Here is a 27,437-nt window from a genome sequence, read left to right as displayed (position 1 = left end):
ACCTTTATCGCTCCTACTCCTAGGAGCCACCCCACCTCCTGCTCAAGCAGAGCTTCGTGCGAGGGGTCCCCCAAGAGGGACAGGGGCAGGGGCGTTGTTGGGCGGGGAGGAAGTAAACCGGAGGATGTAACCCCAGGAGATGGTGTTGAGGACCCATCGGTCCGAGGTTAGCCACGACAATTCTGGGAGGAAAGCACACAACCAGTTGGAGAAGGGTAGCTTTATTGGATCCCTGGTGAGGACTGGCGGGGTGCCCCCGAGCGTCCCGTCAAAAACGCCTTTTCCCCGCCTGCCTGCCCTTGGAGGACCCAGGCTGGGGGGCAGACCGAGACTGCCTCTGAGGCATCTCTTATAGTCCTGCTGCTTCTTATGGGCAGCCCCATACTCCGGGAGGGCGGCCTGGTCGGGAGTCTGCTGTGGCTTGAACTTAGGTTTTGCCGGAGCCGGGACATAGAGGCCCAGAGTCTGGAGGGTCATGCAGGAGTCTTTCATGCCATGCAGTCTTGTATCTGTTTCCTCCGCAAACAGAGCTTTCCCGTCAAACGGGAGATCCTGCATGGAAGACTGCGCCTTGCTGGACAGCCCACAGAGCAGGAGCCATGTCCACAGCATCCGAGGCTGCCTGCAGGGACGCCCTAGTGGCTGCTGCCCCTTCCTCCACTAGCACTTTGAACTCCTTCCTATCGTGCTCCTGGAGTGAGTCCTCAAACTTGGGCAGGGAGCCCCACAGATTGAATTCGTACCGGCCCAGGAGAGCCTGATGATTTGCCACTTGTAACTGGAAGCTCGAAGACTAATACATTTTCCTTCTGAAAGAGTCCAGTTTCCGAGACTCTTTGTTCTTTGGGGTCGGAGCTGGCTGACCCTGCCGTTCCCTGTGGTTGACTGACTCGACTGACCAATGAGGCTGGAATTTGCACAGGGCATTTGAAATCTTAGCCACCCCTTCATGGAGGGGCAAGGCCACCCTACCCAGTGCCGACAGGGACAACACGTTAAACAGGGAGTCTGAGGGCTCCTCCATCTCCTCTGCTTGGAGGTGGAGGCTTGCTGCCACCCTCTTTAAGAGTTCTTGGTGGGCCCAGAAGTCCTCCTGCGGGACAGAGGAGGGTGGGGCCGCAATTGCCTCCTCCGGGCGGTGCGAGGAGGCAGGTGCAGTTCTCTGGGTGTCATCCGGCATCGGTGGGTCCACCACCTGGTCAGAATCCAGGCATGGTGCCGAGGACATATGTCCCACCGACTCCTTTCTTGGGAGTCTTACAAAAAAAAAAAAAATGCCGACGGTGTCTCTGAAGCTCCAGCCACTGAGCAGGCTCCCACTGGGGGCTACACTGGAGGCCACGGTGCCCACTGGTACCACTGGGCCGCCCACGATGCTCGGTGCCCCTGCACCTGCTGTTGCACCAGCTGTTTGGGTTGGCTGGCCTGGCCCATCGAGGGACGGCTACGACTGGAGACCGGGCTGGCATAAAATCTGCTGCTGTCACTGGACCGGAAGGAGTGGCAGTCCTGGGATCTACAAAGGCCATGGGACCGCGATCTTGACGTGGAGGACCGGTACCGACGGTAACAACTGCTCCGCGAAGGGCCTCAACGGGCGGACCCGCGAGGGCAAGATGACGGCAATCGACACCCAGGGCTGCAATGTCTTGGCGGAGACTTGGAGTGGAAGTCCAAGTGGGAACAGCGTCGACAACCGTGCCATGACCAACTGCAGTGTCCTCTCCGAGACGAGGACTGTTGGTGAGACCTGCTGCGGTCCCGTCAATATTCGCTCCTTGAGGACGAGCGGTGCTGAGAGTCCCGGACGGCCGGAACCCAGCCAGACAGTCTGGTCGGCGTTGAGAGCGATCCACATGGACTCTGCCCCGAGCGGTTGCTGGGCGGTGAACGGAGTCAGGAACATTCCCTCGACTGAGACCGGTACCGGGCCGGAGGAGACTGCAGAGGTCCCAGAGGCGGCCTGCCTCTGGAGCATGGGGCTGACATCGGCGGTGCTGCGGGCACCAGCATGACATAACGTCCTGAGCCACCTGGAGGGCTTCAGGCGTGGATGGCATCCGGACATCCAGAGAGGCCTGTTCTGAAGGGGCCAGCCTACTCCACTCAACATGAGTCGGAGACCTGGGGCCCAGTTGGGATCAAGGACTGCTCAACATGGGCCTAGCCTCTGTCCCAGACTTCTCTCGGTGCCGCTGTGAAGAGGGAGTCTTCCTGGCCCTCTTGGCATGCCCCGCGGAGGGGTAGCAGTGCCGCTTGGTCAATAGCACCGGAGGGTCACCGTGTACCGACACCGTGGTGCTGGGTACCGATTCTGAATGGCGTGCTGGAGCCGGGGTCAGCACCGATTCCATCAGGATGGCCCGGATCCTAATGTCCCTTCCTCTTTTGGTCCGAGGCTTAAACGACTTGCAAATCTTGCACCTTTCGCTGATATGGGTTTCTCCCAAACAGAGCAAACAGTCTGCATTCAGGTCACTTCTTGGCACAGAATGCCTACAAGAGCCGCACAACTTAAACCCCGGGGCGTGGGGCATGCCCCAGCCCAGGCTCACTGACTAAACTAACTAAACAGCTAACGAACTACAGGCAGTAACACTGAATGAATGAACAATTCTGGGGACGAGCTACAGAAAGCTGGAGCAGAGCAGTTCGGACACACCTTCACTGGTGGCAAGAAGGAACTGAGGGTTGGGAAAGCATGCAGCTGCCCTTATACCGCACCAGGCAGGCGCCACTCCAGGGGCCGCGGGGGGCACTTCCCCCCACGGGTAAGTGCTAGGTGAAAAACTTCCGGCACCTGTGCACGTGGCGAGCATGCGCACCTACTGTGGAATACACGAGCAATCACTCAAAGAATTGTTATATAATTAAATGTAATAAAGTTCTAACAAGTTAAACATTTAATTTTGACTTTTTTATGCCTTAAACAATTTTGGCAATGGTAATTCCCATGCTGACAATACTTGAGACCTCAAAAATTTCAGGTGTATTTACAGCTAATAATGTGGAGGCCCTACCTTGGGAACACAAAAAAGCTTTTGGCAGAGGAGTGACGAACATTTCCAGATTTTTACCTTAAGGGAGTCTAATTTTGTCACCTCCATGCTAGAAACCTGTAATTCCTACAGTACCAAAGCATTCAAACAATCTAAGATCTTAAATATCCAAGGTCTGTGCACAGAAGTTGTGTCTGGATGTAAAATCTATTCCTCGGGTAAGAAGTATTTCTTTATTTCTATTTATTTAGAATTCAACATCCATTACTCTAGGTACATATTAAAAATATATCCTCAAAATCCATAACATAGTTTTGGACACCGATCCAGGTTGCAAGTTGAGACTGATGGGGAAGAAATAGAGGCAGCTCCCTCTAATAGCTCTGATGTCCACCTTCTGAGGTTATTGAGATCATATGGTATTCTCTGGCACTCCTTTGTGAAAAACTTTGGGGATTGGAAAAAAACAGGGAAAATGCTGAAGGACATCCCCTCACTATTAAACTCTAGTCTTTCGGGAAAGCGTCCATTGATACTCTTTGACAACTTCCTGGTCGGAAGCAGAACTAGTGACATTTATTGTTGTTTTCTATGGCAAAAAAGATCAGTTTCCAGGAAATCTCAGAACAGGCATTGTCGCTAGGTCTAAGAACAAAACTATGTCAGTAGAAACTGAATTAACCTATCTGTAGTAAAGAGTGCAGCCCTTTCACAATCTTCAAAACCTATCAATCCAACATAATGAAATAACAAGCCAAGAAGAAAGAAAGATGTGTTAATTCCCCAAAAAGTGGGAAATGGAAAGTAATTGGGTTGTGAAAATTGATTCTCGGGTTTTACGGTTCATCTCTCAAAATCTGTGCTTGGCTAGGAATGAAGCAGATAGAGCTAGCAATAAGGCCCAACTTCTGCAATCATCCATTAAAATGTCTTGACTCCTGATCACACAAAGACAACTGATTGCTTGGGTCTACAGGGTAGACAGGTCTACAGACTCTTAAACTGTGGTCTATGGATCACTGCTAGTCTGAGGAGAGGGCTGGTTGATCACCAACAGGCTCCTGCTCCTCCTTTCCAACTATTAAATGGCACTGAAAGACAGCTAACCATATACAAATATTTTTCTTTTTTTATGTGCCATAAGGAATTGTTGTCAATATCACAAATTTTTTATGACTGCAAATAAGAATGGAAGTGATCCACAAGAACCTCTTCAATAAACTGTGATGCACACTATGGGGGAAAACAGGGTACACGGGGTAAAAACAAAGGTTACCATCATGAAAAGTATGGTGAGGCCTGCTAACACCTTTAGGTTGACTGTAAAACTCAGAGACTGAGCAGCAGTCCTGGTTATTTTCAGATTGGCCAAGAGGACCTCTGTCTAACTGAAAAGGATTGAACTTTTCTAACCGAAGATTCTTCACCTCAGCTAGAACATCTGGGATGATTGAAAAGCTCTGGCATCATCTCCTTTAAGTATATTCTGTGGCTTCTGCAGTGATGTCAGACACATCATAAACTCTTTCGGAGTATTTAAACAAATCAAGGACTTCTTGGTAAGCCCCTTGTAAAATAACTCACGGGACTTATGAAGGTGGTCAGCAACTGTAGAAAATCCTACGAGTTCTAAATCCTCACTAAAGAACAGACCTTGCTCCAAATTTTGCCCCAGCTAAAGAAATCTAACCATAAACACTGAATAACCTCCTTTTCAGCCACGAAACCCTATGTTGTTGATATAGTTATTAAAGACACCATACAGTCTAGGTCCATGAAAACAAAAATTCATAATATTTCCTTTCTGTAAATATACCCTTCATTTTTATCACAATATACTTACAAAACAACTCCAATATCATTCAGAATTATTTGAAAGATGGGGGAAATATTTTACGATACAAATTTAGAGTTCACAAATACATAAACATTAAGATTAATATACAGTCTGCACAAAATGAAATAGCATAGAAATTCCAGTATATTAAAAACATTTTTAAAATCTTACCTTGTAGACTGTGAACCATTTCTAAAAGCACAGGAGTAAGGGTCTGGTTATATTCATGGAAAATATCAATAAAAAGAACCTCTGTGCATGGCTGAAAAAGTAAAACAAATCTGTTATAAAAACCTAAATAAGACAAGTCTAGCCTAGTTCTAAGATACAGTAAAATAAATACATTTAAACTACTAAATAGCTCATAAGGAAAACACTCCAACACTACAATTTACTGAAAGTAACTTTGTCACAATATGGCATGTTCAATTAGAGCAAGATTTTGACACAGTCACATCACATTCACAATGTAAGGTTTACATTCCAAGTTTGCCAATCAGTTACTAAATAAATCAGAAAATAATGGAGAGAAATATAATTAGCCAATTTTTATTCCTATAGCATGCACAACAAACAAGTTACACCTTTATACTAGATTTCCAATATTTAACAAAGCTACCCAAAATGTATTCTTCAGGTCTCTCTGCTCTATTTTCACTTAGCATATTTTTCAGTTCTTTGCTACTAATGTCTTGCATACAGTAGATCTTTACACAAGTGGCTCATAAACTGTGGTCTATAGATTACTGCTCATCTGTGGAGAGAGCTGGCTGATCACAGACTCCTGCGCCTTCTTTCCAATTGTTAAAATGAATTAAAAGACAGTTAACAATATACAAACATTTTTTCTTTTCCCATGTACAAGGTATTGCTGTCAATATCACATGAATGTTATATGATTGCAAATAAGAATGGAGGTGATACACAAGAATTTCTAATACAATGTGATGCGCACTATGGGGGGAACAATAGGATAATCCCAGTTCTCACAGCTATTTAAAACCGAGACTTTTTGCAATTTTAGTGTTGCGTATATATTTAAATTGAAGTAGGGGGAATCAAGATATTAGTAAAATTTTACATACATAAGGATATAAGCTGCCTCCTTTAGTGTATTTTGGACTCCAATAAAAAGCACAGAGTACAACCCTGTGTGCCCAGCAAGTCCTGTGTACCAGTATTAAGTGACCAATGAATATGGAATATCTGTTCTTGAAACAACACACTGCTCTCATTTCTACAACCAAAGGAGAACGATAAACGAAACAATGAACTGAGGAAGAACAGGGCAGAACTGTTTAGGGAGGGACCAAAAAGAGCTCTTTGCAGCCCTCATTCTAATAACAATCTAATTCAATTCTCTTCCTTTCTAGGAAAACAAAGTAGAGGTCCCGGAGGAAGTATTCTGAGTTACGCATGAACATCCAGGCTCCTAAGTGTAGTACCCAAAACTGGAGTTCAAAGAGCAGCATGGATTGAAATTTCCCTTAATACAGTGGGATAACTGGGAAAGCAGTTTCCTAGCAGCCAGCTGTAAGCCAGGACTGTATAAGGCATGCTGGAAGACAAGTTTATATAAATCCGGCCCTCACCCCAGAAAAAGGAGAGTGTTAGAGGAAGCCAGAGAAGCTATGGAATCACTCTTTGAAGAAGGGAAAGTAAAACTAATATTTGTTTGGTGTGTTTGTTCCACATAATGGTCTTTTTGACCAAGGAAAGGACTGTAAAACAGGGATATTAACTCCAGAATCTGGCAAGAGCTGATGTAGAGGAGGCTTGAAAAATACCACTAAAAGCCTCCACTGAACAGTCATGAAATGTATGTAACTAATCTAAATTAATGTGTAATCTTAATAATGTAACTGTGCCCTACTCCCATTGCTTAGCCCTTTATGTTTCTAATCACCATCAGTTTTATTTCATGTTTTGATCTAGACTGCATACTCTATAGAGCAGAGCTTTCTCTATGTTTTGTAAGGAACCTGGCACATCTTTCAGCATGGTATAAACATTAAATAAAGTTTTCTAAAATTCTCTGACTTGATTTGCTCAAGTGTGTTATGTATATAAACCAACAGGCTTAAAGAAAAAATATATAGAAAAAAGTGTGTGTGTGTGTGTGTAAGATGTACACATACACACACAGTTTCTGTCTTTTTTTGTTAGTTTATTTTATACAATGAGGTGTCAACTGACACAGTGTATGCTCTTTTGTCTTCCAAGACAGCATACGCAACCCTTACTGACGTATGCTCTATATTATGCCTTTTTGTATCATCATGCTTTTGAAATCAAAGGATACACCTTTGAAAGCTACAGATGCTGACTCACGGAAATGCTACATTCTGTAGGGTATTTTGGTTTTTAAATATGTGCATCTTCTTCCTCTGATCTTGTTTGTTACAATAGTTTGGTTTTAAAAAATGTAACACTTGAAAATGTTACGCCAAAGAATCTCAGGAACCTTTATTTAGTATTTATTTTACAGTACTCAAAGATGTGCTAAACGTCTCAAAGAACAGAGAAAGATAGGTCTCTGACCTAGAATTTTTACATAAAACATGAAAAATATGATAAAGAAATTACCTTCACTCACTCAGTATTTTTACAGTACTGTATAGAATATCAACTCCACCTCTTTTACCAAAGCACACTGTACACTTACTTTCTAGTGTATTTAAGACTAAACATTAGTCAATATCTTAACACAAATTCAAATATAATGCTACAGATTGAAGTTCACAGTAACTAAGTTCAGATTCTTCTGCAAATGTTGGTTTATACTTTTTTAATAAATGCCACATCTTTGGGCTACAGGCCACTCAGCAAAGGCACGAAGAACAACTTTTCCTTTTAATTAATCTTTTTTCATTCAAATTGAAATACTTACTCTGAGACTGTATTTCCAAGAATCTCCTCCTGTCTCCTCTACAGCTACAGTCCATAAAGAAAACAAGAAAACATTACAGAAAAATACGAGTATTTTAGTTATGGTTTTAAACAATATTAGTGACTTATTTAATCAGTATGAAAACATTATGGATAGGTAAACATTATGAGTTACTGCACATCTCAGGTTATGTATAGAATCTCGAGAATGTAATCTCTCTATACAAGACTGTACAAAGAAAAATGCCAGCCACTTTCTCCTGTGGATCTTACTATGAGCATTTTTTGGATGCGCTGTCCAAAGGGAACAGGTAGTAATAAATATCTTAATAAAATTAGATGAAAATACGATGTAATTTCTTACTGAAGCCTTCTGGGTCCTCTTCCCACATTGTCAATTCTTCCTCTGTTAGCAGGAAATAGTGAGAGACTAATCTCCTACATATCTCCATTAATGTTGGGTATGTGAAGAATGATGTCTTTATCTTATGTGCTTCAAGAGTTTCAGGACTGCTATCTGTAATAGTAATACACAATTACCATTCCATGACTTAACATTATACCAGAATCCTATTAATCAAGAAAGAAAGAAAATGCTAGACTGAAGACTCTCATACTGAAAGGAACAATTACATCTCCATATTGACTTAAAGACACTTTCTTATAAAGCACCTAAAACTGTTTAGCAAGTAAGATTGTTCTATCAGCTGAAAATATTGGTGAAAGTGATGCCTCATAAAATAAGCCCTGACTGCTAATTAAATTATTCGGATTAATAGTCTTTTTTGTTGTTGTTCTTCATAACTGAAAGATTCTACCCTCAGAAAAGACCGTTATCCTATCCTGTCAGGAGCCACCATCTTCCCTGAATCAGCTTGGCTCCACTGTGATTGGAAACAAACACTAGGAGGCCATTCTGAAAGAGGACATTTTTGTTAGTGGGTAGCCCTACAGCTACATCATCACTGAGAATAATACAAAATGACAGCTATTGTGAAAGAGGGCAGTTCATTGTGGAATTCTCAGAAGAAAAATATCCTTCATCTTTGATAAAAATTAAAATTTCAGATATGAAGAATAATACACGCAAAAAATGACCATTAAGCCTAAAATAATTATTGAATTGTACCAAGTCACGAGATTCCAGTGAGTTTCAACCACATGTGAAGTTTGAAAAGTTTATGTTGCTCCATTATTAAGATCATTCAGGACATAAAAATGGCCTGACAGGATGCTAAATTTCTTAAATAACCAATTTTTTTAACTAATTTTAATCCAAACTAATTAACAGGCTTACTTTCAAATTCTCAGAAAATTCATCTGGTGCCCAAAGAGTAAGTGCTGTAATTTTTAGCAGGATACATTGTATTCTTCATACATAAAGTGTTTTAACTCCTCCTTTAATTCCAAAAAGTAAATCATAATTATGGAACTGCAAGTAGCATTTCCATAATAATTAATTCTCTGTTAATAGTTCATAATCCAAAATGTTACAATTTGTTCATTGACATTTTAATACCTGCGACAAGAATATCAAAAAACAATTGAAGATCTGCAGTTCATCCTGCAACATATTTTTAAGTACTGGATTTGATAATCTGAATTAAAATCATTAGAATTTCTGAACCTCTTGAAAAATGTAGTTCCATCACTGGATTATTTTAATTTGGAAAGGAAAATTACATACTGTGTCAGGGTCAGGCCAATGGTTACAGGAGAGTGATAGAAAGTAGATACATTAGCCCCCAATTAAGCAGGTCCCTTTTCCCTAAGATAATGGGCTGTTCCAGAACAATCAGGAAGTTGCTGGAACCAATTATGTCAGGCCGGCTAATTTGGACACCTGAAGCCAATTAAGAAGCTACTAGAATCAATTAGGCTAATCAGGGCATCTGGCTTAAAAAGGACCTCACTTCAGTTAGTGAGGTGCGTGCGAGAAGCTGGGAGCAAGAGGTGCACAAGGAGCTGAGAGCGAGAAGGCGTACTGTTGGACAACTGAGGAGTACAAGCTTTATCAGGCATCAGAAGGAAAGTCATGCAGTGAGGAAAACAAAGGTGTTGGGAGGAGGCCATGGGGAAATAGCCCAGGGAGTTGTAGCTGTCACACAGCTGTTACAGGAAACGCTGTAGACAGTTGCGATCCACAGGGCCCTGGGCTGGAACCCGGAGTAGAGGGCGGGTCCAGATTCCCCCCATCTTCCCAACTCCTTATTTGATACAAGAGGAGTTGACCTGGGACTGTGGGTCTCACCAGAGAGGAAGGTCCTTGGCCTGTCCCCCGACCCACTAGGTGGGTCAGCAGAAACTGTGGGGATTGTTCTCCTCCCTTTTCCCCATGCTGGCCAGTGATGAGGTTAGCTGAGTGAACAGCAGGTTTGAGCCACTAGCAAAAGTGACCAAACTGAAGGCTGCCGTGAATCTCTGAGGGGAGCAAAATCCGCCAATAAGCGCAAGACCCACCAAGACAGAGGAAGAACTTTATCACAATACTTTTTTTCTGAATCCAATTAGATGCTGGTGTCTCATCATATGCAAAGATGAAACTAAAACTAAAATTAAGTAATCTTTATAGACAGATTTGTTTCAACACTAAGGAAAGTAATTGTAACTATCCATGCATTAAATTAAAAAAATTTTAGCTCGAGCCAGCCTCTTGTGAAACAACCATAGAGTCAGAATTGCAGAAAAAGTAATTGCATTCAACAACATGCGGAAACTTTTACTTTGATTCTGTAGCTCAGACAGTACTGCTGTGAACTATGGTACACAGTAGAAACATTCTTTTATTAGACATTTTCCTAGCAAAGGAAAAAGACATCACTGAGTTTGATGAACCATAAATTAACTTGGCCCTTGAACTAAATACGGGCTCTTTATTTTATACGGTTAATGAAAGCCAAAGCAGTAAGTAATTTCTCTGCATTTTTATGTGGGAAAGCTGTTTTGCTGCATGTTCCTTATGGATTTAAGTGGTAATTATAAAACGATTTGGAGATTCTTTCCTAAAGCTTGGTTTTCACAGTCAAAATATTAATAATATGCAATATTTATTATATGATCATGTTAACTAGTACAATGTTAAGAATTTTAAACACCTTTTAAAATGGCTCTCTTAAGAATATTTGAAGTTAGTGTTGTGTCACAGCTGGCAAGCTTTTTCTTTTTTTCCAAGAATGGGAAAACATGCTGAGGAAAGAGCAGCAGTACCTTCGAAACGTTTTGATGGCTTGTAAGCATAATTTTTTACAATCATCTTAATGAGATTCATGCACTGGACAATAAATCGCTCAAATGTAACTCCTTCACCGGCCTCTGTGAAAACATAGCTTACAGCAAACTCCAATGATCTCTGAATCAGAGGGGTGAATGAAAAAGGATGTTGGTCCAGGAAGTCCAAAAGCTAAAAAGTGAGGGAAGAAAAACATCATATGACTTAATTCATACACATTTTATGTGCACAAAGGACTTTCATAAACCATCTTGCAAAAACAGGAGCACATTAATGTAATGTGCAAATCTAACAGTTGGCCACAAAAATTAAATTAAAACAAAATCACTTTTACGGTGCTTACTGATTCATTCATTTTATCTGTTGGCGTTCTAATTCTCAATTCCAAAGCAATGTTTTGTTTATAAGAATGACAGTTTAAGGAACCATGTACTTTTTCAACTATTCAGTGCTATTTTATTGATAAGTAACAATTCACAGATGTAAGAACTGATTTTCCCTAAAACAAGAAAAAAGCTAGCCCCCAAATTAACAATATTCTTATTAGTAACCCACCATTCATACCCGTTTCCAACCATATTTAAAGTACTGAACATTTACTTTACCAGTTTACTCCACCTAGATGCTTTTTAGACACTGCATTGGTCATGACAAATCCCAGCTTCGGAGAGGGCTGAACATTTTAACAAGCAGAGCCAACCCGTGGCATTTCTTTTTAAATCAGACCTACAAAATTTTTTTGCCAATCCTATGTTCTCCAACTGTGACAGGTGCCCCATCAATCAAGCATCATACCAGTATGCACAGGGACAAACTGAGGATTTTGGGATGTGCCTGGAAGATAATATTTTGCTGCCCATCCCCTAAATATTAAGAGATTTCTGTCTATGATAATCACACCAATATGTACTGGGGCTTGAGAAGGATTAGTGATTTGATCTGTTGGGATACTCTTCCATTATAACTGAATAACTTTTTCTGTAAAAAAGGTGCTGTCATAAATATAATGGGAAGGGTAACCACCTTTCTGTATACAGTGCTATAAAATCCCTCCTGGCCAGAGGCAAAATCCTTTCACCTGTAAAGGGTTAAGAAGCTAAGGTAACCTCGCTGGCACCTGACCCAAAATGACCAATGAGGGGACAAGATAATTTCAAATCTGGAGGAGGGGGGACAAAGGGTTTTGTCTGTGTGATACCTTTGCCAGGAACAGATCAAGGATGCAAGCCTTCCAACTCCTGTAAAGTTAGTAAGTAATCTAGCTAGAAAATGTGTTAGATTTTCTTTTGTTTTTTCGCTTGTAAAATTCACTGTGCTGGAGGGAATGTGTATTCCTGTTTTTGTGGCTTTTTGTAATTTAAGGTTTTGCCTAGAGGGATTCTCTGTGGTTTGAATCTGCCTGCCTGTGAGATTATCTTCCATTCTAATATTACAGAGTGTTTCTTTTATCTTTGTTTTGTTTTTCGAATAAAGTTCTGTTTTTTAAGAATCTGATTGGGTTCTTAGGGTCCTAAGAAACCCAAGCTGGTCTGTGCTCAACTTGTTTATTCTCAAGCCTCCCCAGGAAGGGCTTGGGGGGATATTTTCAGGGAAGACGTCTCCAAGTGGTCTATTTCCCTGTTCTTTGTTTAAATTGCTTGGTGGTGGCAGCATACAGTTCAAGGACAAGGCAAAATTTGTACCTTGGGGAAGTTTTTAACCTAAGCTGGTAAGAATAAGCTTAGGGGGTCCTTCATGCAAGTTCTCACATCTGTATCATAGAGTTCAGAGGCGGAAGGAACCTTGACAGGTGCGTACAAAGGAATCTTCAGTTTCTTTCCCCCTCACTCCTGTCCAGGCATTTGTTCCTTTAAACCTTAGTAATTAGTTATAAAAACCATTTTAAACTATGTATTTTCAAAGGTATCTCTGCAAGGTTGGAAACTTTTTAAAATGAAATCTGATTCTTCTTTGCAGAGCCAAAGGCTGGGCCTGTTAACAAAAGGCTCACATAAGCCCCTATTAGTGACTATAATCATTCTCTACTCTGAAATTCTTTCTAAGTGGCAGCAATGGAAATTGTCTACTTGAATGGGGAAAGTTAAAAGTCTTCCCCTCAATTTGTTCAGTGCTGTCTCTGCTATTGCACTCTAGATGTGCTTTCAACAAACTCAATCTCAGCACAAGATTAGACTTCCATTCATTTTCTATCTGTAGCAAGCTTATTCAGAGTTAAAGAACACAGGAGACCAAGAAAGATAGGCACAACAGGAGAGAGACAAAAGAGGAAGAAAGACTAGTCTCCTATGTGAATCAGGCTTTGTTCATGCGGTATATAGGCTATGTTTTCTTCCATGAAGCCTTCGAATCCATAAGGATTAAAATTCTGAAGTGTTCTGAGTTACCTAGCTTCCTGGCCTTTACTCTAGAATTTTCTCTTCAGCTCCTTCAAATTTCTGTAGCACTCCAAAAATGACTGAGTCAGACATGTTGTTTGCAGTTTTCTTGTAGCTGTTTTGGTCCCAGGATATGAGAGAGACAAGGTGGGTGAGGCAATATCTTTTATTGAACCAACTTCTGTTGGTGACAGAGACAAGCTTTTGAGCTATACAGAGCTCTTCTGCGACCAAGAAGAGCTCCGTGTAGCTTGAAAGCATGTCTCCTTCACCAACAAAAGTTGGTCCAATAAAAGATATTGCCTCACCCCCCCTTGTTTCTTTGAGTCACACACGGTCACCTGAGCCCAAAAGGCTTGCATCCACACAATCCTCAGGGAGGCTAGTCTGAGGAGAATGAATTGCTTCTTCACATCTACCAAGAAAATAAATGAAAGATGAATTTGGGAACAGTCCCTGTACTCTCCGGTTGTTAGTTTGAATGAGAAAGAAAGATATATGAATGCTTTGTTTGCAGGAGACATCAAAAAACTATGGGCCTAATTTTCAGAGATATTGACTGCCTGCAGCTTGACTTCAATTGGAACTGCAAGTGCTTGGCATCTCTGATAATCAGGCTCCATGTTTAAGTAAGAAGTCATATGGGCCAGCAGATGGAATCCTCAAATACTGGGAATGTTACTGGTGTTGCATGTCTGAAAGATGATGCACCTAAATCTACTAAAACTGTCTTCTGCCATAAGCACATACTCCTTGTGCAGGCCTAAAATACTAAATTGCAGCTGAAAAGTCTGAGTTGGTTTTTGTTTATTTTTTAAGTAAACTAATCAAGAACGGTCAGTTACTTAATATGATCATGACTATTCTTATTTGTTACTCACAACCCACATTTTCAAGTGAGTGCAGATGTTTAATAGAGAAGACTGGAAAATTGTTTACAATCACTTATATTTACCTTTTTTTTAAAATATGTCTGTCAACAACAGGCTCCAAAACAGTGGCTATAAATTTTACTTTTGAAATACATTTAATTTTATTTTAGGTATTGAAGTGTATGTTACATTCTGACAGTTCACATTGGTGTCCTGAGTAAAGCAGATACTCTTCTCTTAAAAGGAATACATGTTTTCAAGATTATATTTTGAGAGAGTGAAGCTATGAATTACAATTAACTACTTCCTCACAGTATATAAAACGAGTTTTAAAGAATATATATTTAACTTAATGTGGATTATTCATTCAAAATGCTGAAAACTCCATTCTAGTAAAGGAATTGTGAACTTGAAACTTACCACTTTAGTGAACAGAATAATAGTCTTTTCCAGACGGTCTCTGCATACATTTTCTGTTCCTATACTTCTACCTGGTAAATCACAGATATTTAACAAACATCATTTCTTAATCTTTGCTTTATTTCCTAATATCCACATTTGGAAAAATTATCTTTGGAGACACAGCTCACTCTTGCTATCATATCTTCCTAACTGCAGATGAAGCAAGGTGAACAGATAACACTAAGGCAGATGAAATTCAGTGCTGACAAATTCAAAGACCCAAATACTGGGCAAGCAGCTACTTCTAAATTAGCTAAAAAAGCTCAGGAAAAAACATGAGCATCATTATGGACAGCTCAGTGAAAAAGCTGTCATAAAAGCAAACAACGGCTAGGAGGGACAAGGAAGGGGGTAGAAAACACTGACAAGCTTATAATTCCATTATTAAAAGTCCATGGTACACCCACGGCATGGAATACTATATTCACTTCTGGTCCCCTTATTTCAAAAAGATATAGCCAAAACAGAATGGATTCAAAGACTGATTACAAAAATGATTACAGGCACAGAGACATTTCTGAATAAGTATACAATGATAAGACCGGGACTCTTTAAGGAAGACACAAATAAGAAGAGACACAGTAGAGGTATATATATGACACAATGAATCGTATAGTAAAGGTAAACTCTGTGCTAATTTACCCACTTAACAAAAACAGCATCATTCAATGAAACCTATGGAACCCATTGCCACAAGCTACCATGTATGCAAAGGTCTTAATAGGATATATATGTAGATATCTACATAAGAACATTCGCTGCTAGATTAGACAGGATAAACACTGAAAGATATATTAAACACTAATGTTTCAAAGCATAAGCTAATCATTAACCAAATGTCAGGAAGAAACTTTCCCTATAGGTAGGTTGTTCCCTAATTGTCCCCTACAGGGTTTCTTGTACCTTCATCTGAAACATCTGGTACTGATCATTGCCATAGACAGGATATTGGACTAAATGAACCACAAATGTATTTTTGGACAAATGTACCTGAAAAAAACATCTGTCACAATATTTCCTGTCACGGTAAATGAAATTTGAGATTAAAACTACTGACTGTTTCATGATATCATTGGAGGCAATAATCACAAATTCTCTCCCATTTGACATTTTCCAAAACTCATCCATGGCATCTTCCAAGGAAAAGCTTGAGATGGCTTAGTTTCTTTTTACATTCTATGTATGTAACCTTTTTTTGTATGTTTCCTCTTTGTTCTGTGGTTTATATGAGATATATTGGTTATTTAGCATTCAAAATTAAGATCTGTATTATTGCTGAACATCTTTTCTGTACACTAGGATTGAGAAGCGCATTGAAATACAGTTTGTTTTGTATTCATGAGAAAATGTCAAAATGCCTTAGACACCAACTATTTGTTTAAATATTAGAGGTTGGGGGAATCTTAATATTATTAATGTACCAGAAGAGGACAGCATGCTTGAAAAAAGTACTTACTACATTCCAGAAACTGTTTTAGTCGCTCAAATACTGCATGTAGAAATCCCTGAAAAATATCAAAGTCACATTTCTTTAAAAAGTGAAGCCCATTGTGAACTGTATGAAGGGAGGAAAAGTATTATTTGCATATAAAAGATGGAGGATTTCACTAAAGATCCGTCAAACTGAGAAGTCAGTTCAGAAGCAATTGCAGGGTTTAAAATAATTCCCTACATTACTTCATTACTGTTAGAAAAATTAAATACAAATATAATGAAAAGTACATTCTTCTATTTGAATTATATATTTTATATAAATACAATTTTGTTTTGATTTTTACTATTTTTCATTCACAATCCAATCATTTCTCAAGAAAAAACAACAAAAACGCTGCTGCAGAACTAATAATGACGATCTTCCTCCTTTGAACCTCTCCCTTTGTAAGCTAACACTTTGTTGAAAACGAGAGGTGAGGGTTTTCTCCAGTAAATGAAATTTCAGTAAATCATACTTAATCCTGAAGCTATGGTTAAATCCTGTGGTTATTTATGAGTAAAAATTTTTGCCTTAGTGATAGAAAGAAATTAGATATTTCTTTAACATTACATCAGTCTCAGGCTAAGCACTTTAATAAACTTAAGTCATAAAGAAACATTACACTGAGATTCTAAGTGCTTAGAAGCAAAATTACTGAAAGTGCTATGACCCCTGAAAATAAAAATATGTCCTGTGATCTGGGTAGAGTAGCTCACTCCATTGCCAATTTATATATAATTCATTTCACCAACAGTGTGTGTCTAATATACTCTTATGAAATCCAAAATCATAAGAAATTTCTCCATCAGGAGTGGCTGCACCTTAGCATTCACAGTGTTAACAAGTGGTATCATACACATCGATAAATGGGAATGTCGCACTGAGCAAATGACTAGCCCAAATACTGATACTGCAAAATAAACATAAGCCAGATATAAGCTTGATAAGCACTTATAAAGTGAATGGTTATTTTCATCCATTAAAGTCTGAGCACCTATAAATATATCTATTAAAGTAATCGGACAGTTTCTCTAGTTGTTGCTTATAAATTACATAGTTTATAATTACACATCAACTACTTAAATCAACTGTTCTTCAGGTTTCAAAGATTAAAAGAGTTCTTGATACGATCATGAAAAGGCTGTGATTGTAAGGACATACTGTTATATAATTGGTAGCTCTGTCCATTAATAACTGAATTATGGAAAGCAGCAGGTATACATCTTTATAATCACAAAAGAAAAATCTGTTTTTACATCCCATAGTTTATTTAGCAAGGCTTCTTCCTATTGTACTGGAAGTCTGATTACACAAGGAGCTACACACTCACGAAGTTATGTGAGTGAAACATACCTTATGGAAATGGTAAGATCCCGTGATCCTTTGTCTTAAACACTGGGGAAGGATTTAGGACATCGTAGCCTTATAAAATTTGTTATATTGTAGCAAAAATGCATTTACTAATTATGTCCTTTGGCAGCCCTTCTTTGAAATAGTAGTGGAGACTCCCCTATCCACTAGATCTGGTATCTCTTAATTTTGAAGTATGTATGAGAAGCATAAGGTGACTGCAGTGTACTAAAAAAAGGAGGATAACATATATAAGGGCACAAAACTACTTGCTAAAAAGAAATAACGTTCGGTCAAATACTTGGTTGGTATTATATTGCTGGGGTTTACTTTGCTGAATGTATAGTAATCATGCTTCTGTGCACTAAGACAAAGTTAAAAATAATAGGAAAAAAAAGACAATTGTAAAAAATGATGAACATACATGGTTAACTGGGAATTCCTCTTAGGGAGGAAGCTGTCTACATATATTTCAACGGCTTTGAAATTATAGATATCACTTGAAATTCTGAAGACAGTCTGGGTATCTCTGCAGGGCTAAAAAAATGACTGCTTAGATCTGCAGGCCCTCTTTGAGAACCCTGTGTAGTAAACAGAGCTACTGGTTAACACTCATTTATATGCCAATGGCAATATTAGTATTTTGTGTACAATCTATTGCCAAACCTAATATTTTCTGAATATCAGCAATAAAATGGTTAACAATACTGCCATTGAAACGATCATATTTTATGTTTCACAGTGAATGCCTCATTAAATTAATGGCAAAGTCCACACATGGCAGAACTATGGTTTCAAGATTTGGAAGGGAAGACAGAAATGCAGCAATTCACATTTGGTTCACAACTGGAAGTTCTGAGTCAGAAACATAAGAGATATCCTCCTTTACACAAATTTTTTTAGATTTAGCAGCTCTTGCGACCAATTCTACAGCTTGTGTATCCACCTCTATGAAACTGACATAGCTTCTAAAATATTCTAAGCTCAAGGCATCAGAGACTGCAACTCCTAAATTTGGGAATATACAGACACAGAACACAGAAGACATAAGGCCTTATTGACCCAAAGCTTATCACAACTAACGGATGCTTAGCTAAACGCAGTCTCAGAACCATTTAGACATGTTGTTTTATTCATTTATTAAAACTTGGCTATTACCAGTCTTTTTGTTTACTCTTGAGTAAAACCCTGAAGAAAATAAAGACCTGCTCATAACCAGATTATTTTTGGAACATGAGAAGGTATCATCACTAGGATTGTTTGGCTGCTTTGCAACAATGTAAAAGCTTAACTCCCTGTACAACAGAACTCTTGGTCAACAAGTATATCAAATTAGTTACGGCAAAATTTGAATTAAGTAGTATTGCTTAGAAACATACAGAATTTCAAATAACTGCAATATCACCAGAAAAAGCTTAAGATGGTACAAAAATGATTTGATTTCTAGTTCAAGCAAAATATCAAGATGATACAAGCCAAAATCATGTTGGAATTAATTAATTTAAAAAGCTAAACAGTAATCAAAATAGTATGATTTTGCATTCCAGTACTTCAGCCTCAGGGCAAAAAATCAATGCTTTATTTTATAACATTCTGTAATGTGATGGGAAACCATATCAGCACTTAAATAATGACAGTTTTCACAGTATATCAATGGTTAACCAATAAATATAGTGGGTCATAATTCAAACAAGTGCAATTTTCAATCTGATACATATTGATACTTATTGGTTTCTAAAACTGGTCACTAAAATAATCTAAATGTTGGAAAGGGTGTGGAGTTTTCAGCTGTGGCTAACAGCTGCTGTAAACCAGAGTTATTTCAGTTTATCTTAAATTGATTTAAGTTAAACAGAAATAGGCCTGATTTACACCAAAACAGGAGTGTATACAGAGATGTTTGAACTGGTATAACTAAGCTGTTTAAAAATCACAACATATATTAAACTGCAGAAACTTTCTCATTTAGAGAAGGCCCGTCACTAAGTTCATACAGGCTATCTTTATCCAAATTGAACATTTCAGACTTTTCCCACCACCCTAGCCCTTTAAATACGTAGCATCAGCATAACATATTAAGCTTATTGTTTTATATTTATCAGGCTTGTCTCTTGAGCCATCTATACATAATATAATTATGCATCATTTCATAAATTTTTATAAAGTGAATGAAATTCTAACAATGCCTAGAATGTCATGGAAAGAATTCTGAATTATATCTAGAAACAAACACACATATCACTTACCATCACCTCTACATTCCGATGAGGTTCCACAAACCCATGAACTGTCAATTTACGAAGCACTGAAAAATACAGTAATATCTTGCTTGCACAGTCTATTTTTGTAGAATGCTGCCCCGCTCCCCACCCACCCAGATATCAAGTAATTAAACAAATAGCTACAATATCTTTTGCTTTGCTATAAAAGCCTCTAATTATTCAATTATGAAATAAATTGCATTTATTTTGCACCTTTAGACTCCTCACCTGCATTTTTCCCACTAATTTAAGTTTGGCAGTACTACTTTAAGGTAGAGCTGGGTAAATAATTGATTTTGTGATTAGCTGGCAGTTCTGAAAAATTAGGAAAAAATTTAAATTCAGAAAAATTTCAGTCAATTAAAAACGTCTGTTTCAGGTTGAACAAAACATATTGTTCAACCTGAAATATTTTGTTTCTGGGCATTTTTAAAGGGCTAGATTCACAAGCTGCTGGAGGGGGAGGAGAAAGGGGTGGTGGTTATGGTGCCTCCCGTACAAGCTTTAGCCCACTTGTTAAGGCATTCACCCAGGATGTGGGAGACCAGGGTTCAACTCTCCTCTCTCCCAAATGTGGAGAAGGGATCTGAACATGGGTCTCACATTGCAAGAGCGTGCCCCACCCACTGAGCTATGAGATATTCTGAGGTGGATCCCTCAGTCTCTCCTAGTGAAGCTCTTCCATTGGGTCTAAATTAAATAGCCAATGGAGCAGGGACATCAAGTTGGGTGTCCCACCTCTCAGATGAGTGCCCTAACCACTAGAATATAAAGTCAGAATCTCTCTCTCTTTCTGGCCAAATGATTATTTATACAAAGTGGAACAGCTTCAGCACAAGAGACTGAAAAAGACCCACCGTGGACTACCCTAAAGTCCAGGGATCAGGACAGTCTTCCTCAATGTCGGAGATCCAATTCACCCATATGACTGTATATCGATAGTTAACGTCCCTGCTCCAAAGACTTATTATTTATACATAATATAATATACAGTGGAACAGCTTCAACATGAGAGACTGAAAGAGACCCACACAATAATATCAGAGAGCCCAGTGACTGGGGAACTCTTCTGCAATGCGGGAAACCCAAGTTCAAATCCCTTCTCCACATGAAGCAGAAAATTGAACCTAGCTCTCCCACATCTCAGCTGAATGTCCTAACCACTGGACTACAAGTTATAAGATGGATAGTGGCAGTACCTCATCCTGCCATTTTGTGAATGGTGCCTTAGTGCCGTGCCCCCCCCCAAAAAATGTTTTAACTGAAACTGTTCAGCAAAATTCATGTCAATATCACAAAGAGCTTCAGTGCCCTGAAAAATTAATTTTGTGGTAAATTTACTATTTGCCAATAAATATTCACCCAGCTCTACTTTAAGGTTCCATTCATGTCAAAATAAAGCTAATGGACAACAACGAAAAAAAGGTAACTCCAAAGAAGTTCTTCTTTTCCTGGTCTATCATAAAGGATCCAGTGCCCTAATTTTACCATTTCTGGAGTTTTCACAGGGAAGATAATGTGGCGTTTCTAGAAACTCCTGAATACTACAGCCCACAGAGCCTTCCTTTTCAATCTTCTGATGTTTCTAACAGTTGTGTTTATAGTCCATACACAGAAGGAATAGAGAGATTCACAAACTGCATATCTTGAAACCCAACATAAGACTAGGGTCACCCATAGCACAAAGTAGAAACAGCAACTCTAAAATGTGCAACAGCTATACTAAATGGCTAACAACTATTAAAGAAGTTATCCAAAATACTCAAGTTATAGCTATTTCCAATTGGTTTCTGATAAAAGCAGATCCAGGTAAACAGATCAAGTTTCCAAGGTTCACACAAGATGCCAGGGACACCGTAACCCAACAACAGGAATACACAAATGTCACCTGAATAACCTTATTTCATCTTTTATAGCACATTAAGCATACATATTTAACAATCTTTTTAATTATTACCTTTCAATGACAACAGAGTTCTTTCTAATGAATTTGTAGCTGCAGCTTCATCTCCTGTAAAGATCTGTTGTAGGAATGTATCTGTGTGATGATTCCATAAGGAACAGGCAAAACTATAAATTCCAGATGCTAACTGTAAAGAAAAAACAATACACTTGAATCCCAATATTTGACACTAGTACAATAAATTTATAGATTCATAGATCTTTAAGGCCAGAATGGAATGTAAAATCTAGTCTGACCTCCACTATAACATAGGCCATCATCACTCCTATATAATAGCTTGTTTGATTAAAAAAAAAAAAATCTTCCATAAAGGCATCCAGTTTTGATTTTGAAGACAGCAAAGAGACAAAGAATCCCCCACTTCTCTTCGTAGTTTGTTTCAATTATTAAAAATGTGTTCCTTTATTTCCAATTCGAATTTATCTGGATAATCCACATGGCTACAAAAAGGGTTTTGCGACAACAATTTTTCTTGATGGAGAACAAAACTGGAGAACTGGTTTCTTTTCAAACAAGTTTCAACGCAACATATATTGTAGACTGGTGAATGTCTGTTACACTCTGCTCCAATTTCTAGTCATATTTATGTTGCGTAATAAAAAGTAGTAGTACTGTACAGTACGTGCATGTGTTGAACCCTGTTTTGATGACAGCTGCTTAGTTATGCATATTCTTCACTGATGAAGCATATTAAACTGATTTTCTTCCCCAAGTTATTTAAGTTAAGAAATGATAGTGAGGTTGAGACAGATAGTTAGTTGCAAATTTAAAAGTGTGGAGCAAGTCTTTATATATAAATAACTCAATTTACATTTCAAAAACCTTAATCTTTTATCCATCCTGCAAAAAAGTAAAGGGGCATACTGTATTTAGAAAATATTAGAAGAAATAAAGGTTACTTTCATGTAAGAAGACAGGATGATACCCTAAATTTCCCAGAATGAGTTATTCCAACCTAGAGAATGAGGATTTAGTAGTCTGCACTGAGTTTCCTGCTCATTTATCCCATTAGATGGAGTGTATATGCACTTGATTCAGCCTCACAAAACACAGGTAAGCCAATAGAGACCAAGAATATTAATGCAGAGTCCTCGTGACTCTAACTTCCCTAGCATCTCATTTCCTCACTCTGGCTGTCTGGCAGCACAGCTCTGATGGAGCCATGCTGTGAGGGGCATCCAGCCAGCCACTGTTCCCAGAACACTTCTTGTGTATGGCACGCAACAGCTGTCCACACTGCCAACCAGGAGTCTGCGCAAGTTAATGCTAGTTCAGTCACAATAAATCTGCAGTGGGCAAACTCATGGGTTTGGAGGTGAAAGGGAATTTATACTACTGAAAGCAACTGCTCCTCAAGCCCCAAAATGCTTTGCATCCATGGAGTCTGAAGTCTGTAGAGAACCTGCAGAGTTTCCGTTGTTCCCTGGGAGGAGAATGCTGCAGAGATGGCCTTCCCTGACTGAGTTTGCATTCTCCTCATGTAAATGGAAAGGTGTATTTGAGCCTTTGAAACATTTCCACGGGTAGTAAGGGAAAAGCACAAACATGCTTGGTTGAAAATTTAACAAGTGGGCAAAGGAGGCTGGCATCATGGGCCAATCAGAGGTGGGAGTCAATATTTCCAATAATGAATGAGACAGGACAGGTATGATAGGGATAAGCTGTGAAGCGCCATGTAAGTGAATGCAAGCAGTAATTTATATTTGATACAAACAGAGAAGGGGGAGCCAGTGATGAGGTGACGTAATGGGCTAGGAGAATAATCTTTCCAGCAGCATTTTGAATGGATACGAAGAGGGTAAGGATGCATTTGTCAAGGCCAGACAAATGGACACTGCACTAGTTGAGACATGATATGAGGACAGCTTGGACAAGAGTTTTAGCTGTGTGGATGAGTAGAAAAGGTTGTATCATTGACATGTTATGAAGAAAGACGAAGCAAGATTTAGACAGGAGGATCTAGAACACAGATCTGAGTTAAAGATGATGCACAGGTTACAGGCCTGAGTGATAGGCAGGATGGCAGTGTTGTCCACAGTGGTCAAGAAAAAAGGAAAGAAAGAAGAGAGCCTTCAGGGGATGGGAGGATATGAGCTTTCTTTTTAGCCATGCTGGGCATGAGCTGACAGTTAGACATCCCCAGATATTAGTTTGAACAGAAGGAGATAGGCCTGGAATAAAGAGGAGGATCTGTGAGTCATCAGCATAGAGATAGTAGCTGAATTTGTAGATGAGATTATCCAGAGATAAGGTAAAGAGAAGGGACCAAGGACAGAACCCTGCAGAACCCCAAAGAAAGCTGTAGGATGGATGAAGAGGACATTCTGAAGGTCACACTGAAGGAGCAATTAGAGAGGTAGGAGGAGAACCAGAGAAGGAGAGAGTCAGGAGTACAATATTTCAAGAGGAAGAACAAGGTTGACTATGTCGAAGGAGGCTGACAAGTCAAGGAGGATGAGAATGAGGTACTGGTTCTGAGCTTTAACTAGAAAGAAGTCATTAGAGACTTTGGCGAGAGTGGCTTCAGTGGAGTGCAAAGTGGGGAAGCTGGACTAGAGAAGGTCAAGGGTGGCACTGGAGGAGAGGAACCTCAGACTGTTATTGTAGACAGTGCCTTCAATGAGCTCTAACTATCCACAATGACTGCAAGATCTTTTTTGTGACTGGTAACAGCTAATTTAGTCACTATCATTTTGTACGTATAGTTGGGATTATTTTTATTAACATTAATTACGCTTTGCACTTATCAACACTGAATTCATAAACCAGAGTCTCACATGGTAAACCGTGATGCTCATTTGGTCAACAGTTATGTAAACCAACAGTTATGATGAAAAACCCTTTTTTTTTTTTTTTTTTTTTTGCTAATTAACAAAAGTACATAACCCAGGGACCTCACCAACCTCACTAAATGCTGTCGTGAATTAAGTTAAACTGCATTAAGACTATTTTCATTCAGAATGAGTGTGTCCACACTGGGATTTAAAGCAGTTTAATGAATCCACTTTAAATTTACACCTGTAGTTAATTTGGACTTTCCTGAGTGGCCCCGAATAGACAAGCCCTTAGTTCGTTTCACTCTCGAATCATGGGATCAGCACTAGCATCTTCACACTGGCCTCAGAGAGCAGTTTAGGAATCAGAGGCAGCATGCTGTATTTTCATACGGACAGCTGAACCAGATGTTCAAAATAAGCTTACCTGGGTTAGGGGCTTTTGCTCACCCAAACTCTTGCAGGTCATCTTATGCAGGAAGCATTAGGGAGTAACTTGTACAAGAAAGTGGGTCAATCAGATCACAAAGGCATTGCAGCAACTTGATGCGCCACCTTTGGCAGAATGACTGAGGAAACTTGGGTTTCAAGAAGAATGCAAACAGGTCTGTTAAGGCCACAGCTGCCCCCAATCAAACACAAGAGACCAAAAGACAGAGGAAAGGAAATTATATTTCCCTAAAAGCATTACACTGTAGCTTAGAACATCTACCACATAATTATATTTTCCCGGAAGGACGACTGACCACTTCAGCAAAGAGATTTTTCTGTCACTTTTTTTTCTGTGAATTTGGACACCTACTAATGTGTACTCAGACAGCCCCTGTTTGTTCAGTTAAATAGTATTGAGCATCCTGAATACACACCCTTGCACAACATGAACCTGAATATTAATGCCCGGCTTATAATGAATTTGGAAATACCATCAGCACCTTTCTAGATAACCATTGTTTAATGTAATTCTTGACAGAACGGTACTAATACAGTTCTCTGTGCCTAATCGTGCTAGAAAACAGCTTTACAAAATATACTTCATATTAGCTGACAGTGGGTGGAAGATGCACTATTCTTTAATATATAGGACAAATCTATATGCTATAATCAATAGATTTTTACAATGGTGAGAGCAGTTGCATGAGGCCTGATTTGTCATTTTCATTCAGACCTGTTAAATTAATACAGGCAGTTGAATGCTGCCTGGGATAATTGAATTTTATTTCTCCTCTGCCACAGAGATCCTATGTGATGTTGGGCAAGTTACTTAAACCAAACTTCCTACAGGCGGGGACTAATTGTGTTCCCAATTTCTGGGTGTTGGTCTTGAGAATCCAGAGTCTGATTTACAGAAATGCTGAGCACTCACAGCTGCAACTGAAGTCAACAGAAGCTGTACTTTGAACATATAAAGTGCTACATAACGTAAAGTACTCTGAAGAATCAGGCCATAGGTGTCTCATATTGGGCCCCCAAAATTAGTGAACAATTCTGACCTTCGTCTCTTTGTGCCTCTGCTCCCCATGTGTAAAACAGGAATAATAAAAACCCCTCACGTCACAAGGATGTTGTGAAGATTAATTAATGACTGTGAAACACTCTGATACTAAAGTGATGAGTGTCACAGAAAAGCCCAAGAGTAAATTCATAATTTTGTATTCACAGCACTGTTTGAATAGCGTGCAGTAAATAAAGCTTACGGGGTCAGATATTATACAAGAAAACAAAATGTTGAATAGCTTCTTATTAACTGAGCCCCCTCCATCTTGTGCACTGAATGAGGCAGGGGTCCTGTGGCAAGAAATAGTTACTGTGTAATTAAAGACTGTATCATAATGAATAACATAAGGGGATTGAATAAAGGTTGTACAGGATACTGTAATGCTGTCAATTTCCTAACTTTTGAGTGCTTCATTTTGCAACTTTAATATTTTTTTCAGTTTTATTTCTGTAATTTCCTAGGTTTTTAAAAAAGCAAACTGAAAAAACAAATTCCATCACATCACATCATATTGACACCCTTGTGTTCTTCTGCAGAGTTGGAACCTTTGGGTCCACCGCACACAGACCTCTGCCACTTTAGAGGATGGAATTACTGGTAGCAATAATAGGTTGTTACCCTCTACGTAGAGCAGTATTAGAGGGAGATGACACACACATTTGGCCAGTGGGTTTCACAGATATTTACAGACAGCAAAGGAATGGCAAAACTTAGCAACCTTGGGTCCAGGCTCTGGAGAGGAGTACTCTAGAGATCACAGTCCCTTCTGCTTGTCTGTTTTGTCCTCCCTAGAGCTCATCCTTCTACCCCATCACCACCAACCTGTCCTCCTATCGCATTTCCAGTCTCCACTTAAGTTTCTCATCCCAGTGCCAGTCTCCTTCCCAGCCAGTTCTAGTTTCCATCCTACCAGCTCCTTGTCCAATCCGTCTCTCCCTCACTGTGACGCGCACACATTGGATCCAATCTCAGTCTCCCTTTTCACCAACAAAACTCTTCCCTGACTCCTTGTCCCAATTGCCCAGCCAGTCCCAATTCTCCCGCTGTTCCTGACTCATCCCCTCTCCATTCTCCTTCTCCTCACTGGTTCTCTTTCTCTTCCTCCAGACAATCCCACTATCTCCTCTTTGCCTGATTTTGTGTCTTCCCTCCCTCCCTCATCTTCCCCTAGTATCCCTCACTGGCTCCCAATCCAAGCCACCCACACACACCCCAGCTCCCTGTCCCAGCCTCCAAGCCCAACCAGCCCCAACCTCCAGCTCCCATTCCCAGTCTCCTTACCCAACCAGTACCAACCTCTAAGTCCCATCTGCCAGTGCCAGCCTCCATGCCTCATCTCGAATGCCCAGCGAGTCCCCAAATCCCCTCTTCATGTCTCTCATTCACAGCTGCCTTGTCCACTAGTCTCTGTCATCCCCCAATGATTACAAGTCCTAGTTTCTGTCTTCCACCCCAGT

General features: G+C 39.7%; 1 protein-coding gene across 8 annotated transcripts in view; it reads right to left on the bottom strand.

The window, feature by feature from the left end:
* The window catches only part of IPO11 (importin 11), a 295,900-nt gene that overhangs the window by 225,670 nt on the left and 42,793 nt on the right, over positions 1-27,437 (bottom strand). For 7 of the 8 annotated variants that reach the window (XR_006291241.1, XM_043547525.1, XM_037902875.2 and 4 more), the window contains exons 7-14: positions 21,706-21,838; positions 19,734-19,792; positions 16,120-16,168; positions 14,622-14,692; positions 10,933-11,125; positions 8,090-8,242; positions 7,727-7,770; positions 5,008-5,098 (exon numbers count right to left, since the gene is read on the bottom strand). Coding sequence is in view for 7 of the 8 variants with exons in the window: in XM_043547525.1 (XP_043403460.1) it covers positions 5,008-5,098; positions 7,727-7,770; positions 8,090-8,242; positions 10,933-11,125; positions 14,622-14,692; positions 16,120-16,168; positions 19,734-19,792; positions 21,706-21,838 (793 nt within the window). In the remaining variant the exon portion in view is untranslated. Of the gene's footprint in view, positions 1-5,007; positions 5,099-7,726; positions 7,771-8,089; positions 8,243-10,932; positions 11,126-14,621; positions 14,693-16,119; positions 16,169-19,733; positions 19,793-21,705; positions 21,839-24,912; positions 25,137-27,437 lie in introns of those variants that run through there. The other variant, XM_043547526.1, reaches the window with a different exon arrangement.

Source organism: Chelonia mydas, chromosome 5 (assembly GCF_015237465.2).
Source record: "Chelonia mydas isolate rCheMyd1 chromosome 5, rCheMyd1.pri.v2, whole genome shotgun sequence".
NCBI lineage: Eukaryota > Metazoa > Chordata > Testudines > Cheloniidae > Chelonia > Chelonia mydas.
Note: the sequence above shows the minus strand (reverse complement) of the source record. Positions and strands in the feature narration are given on the sequence as shown.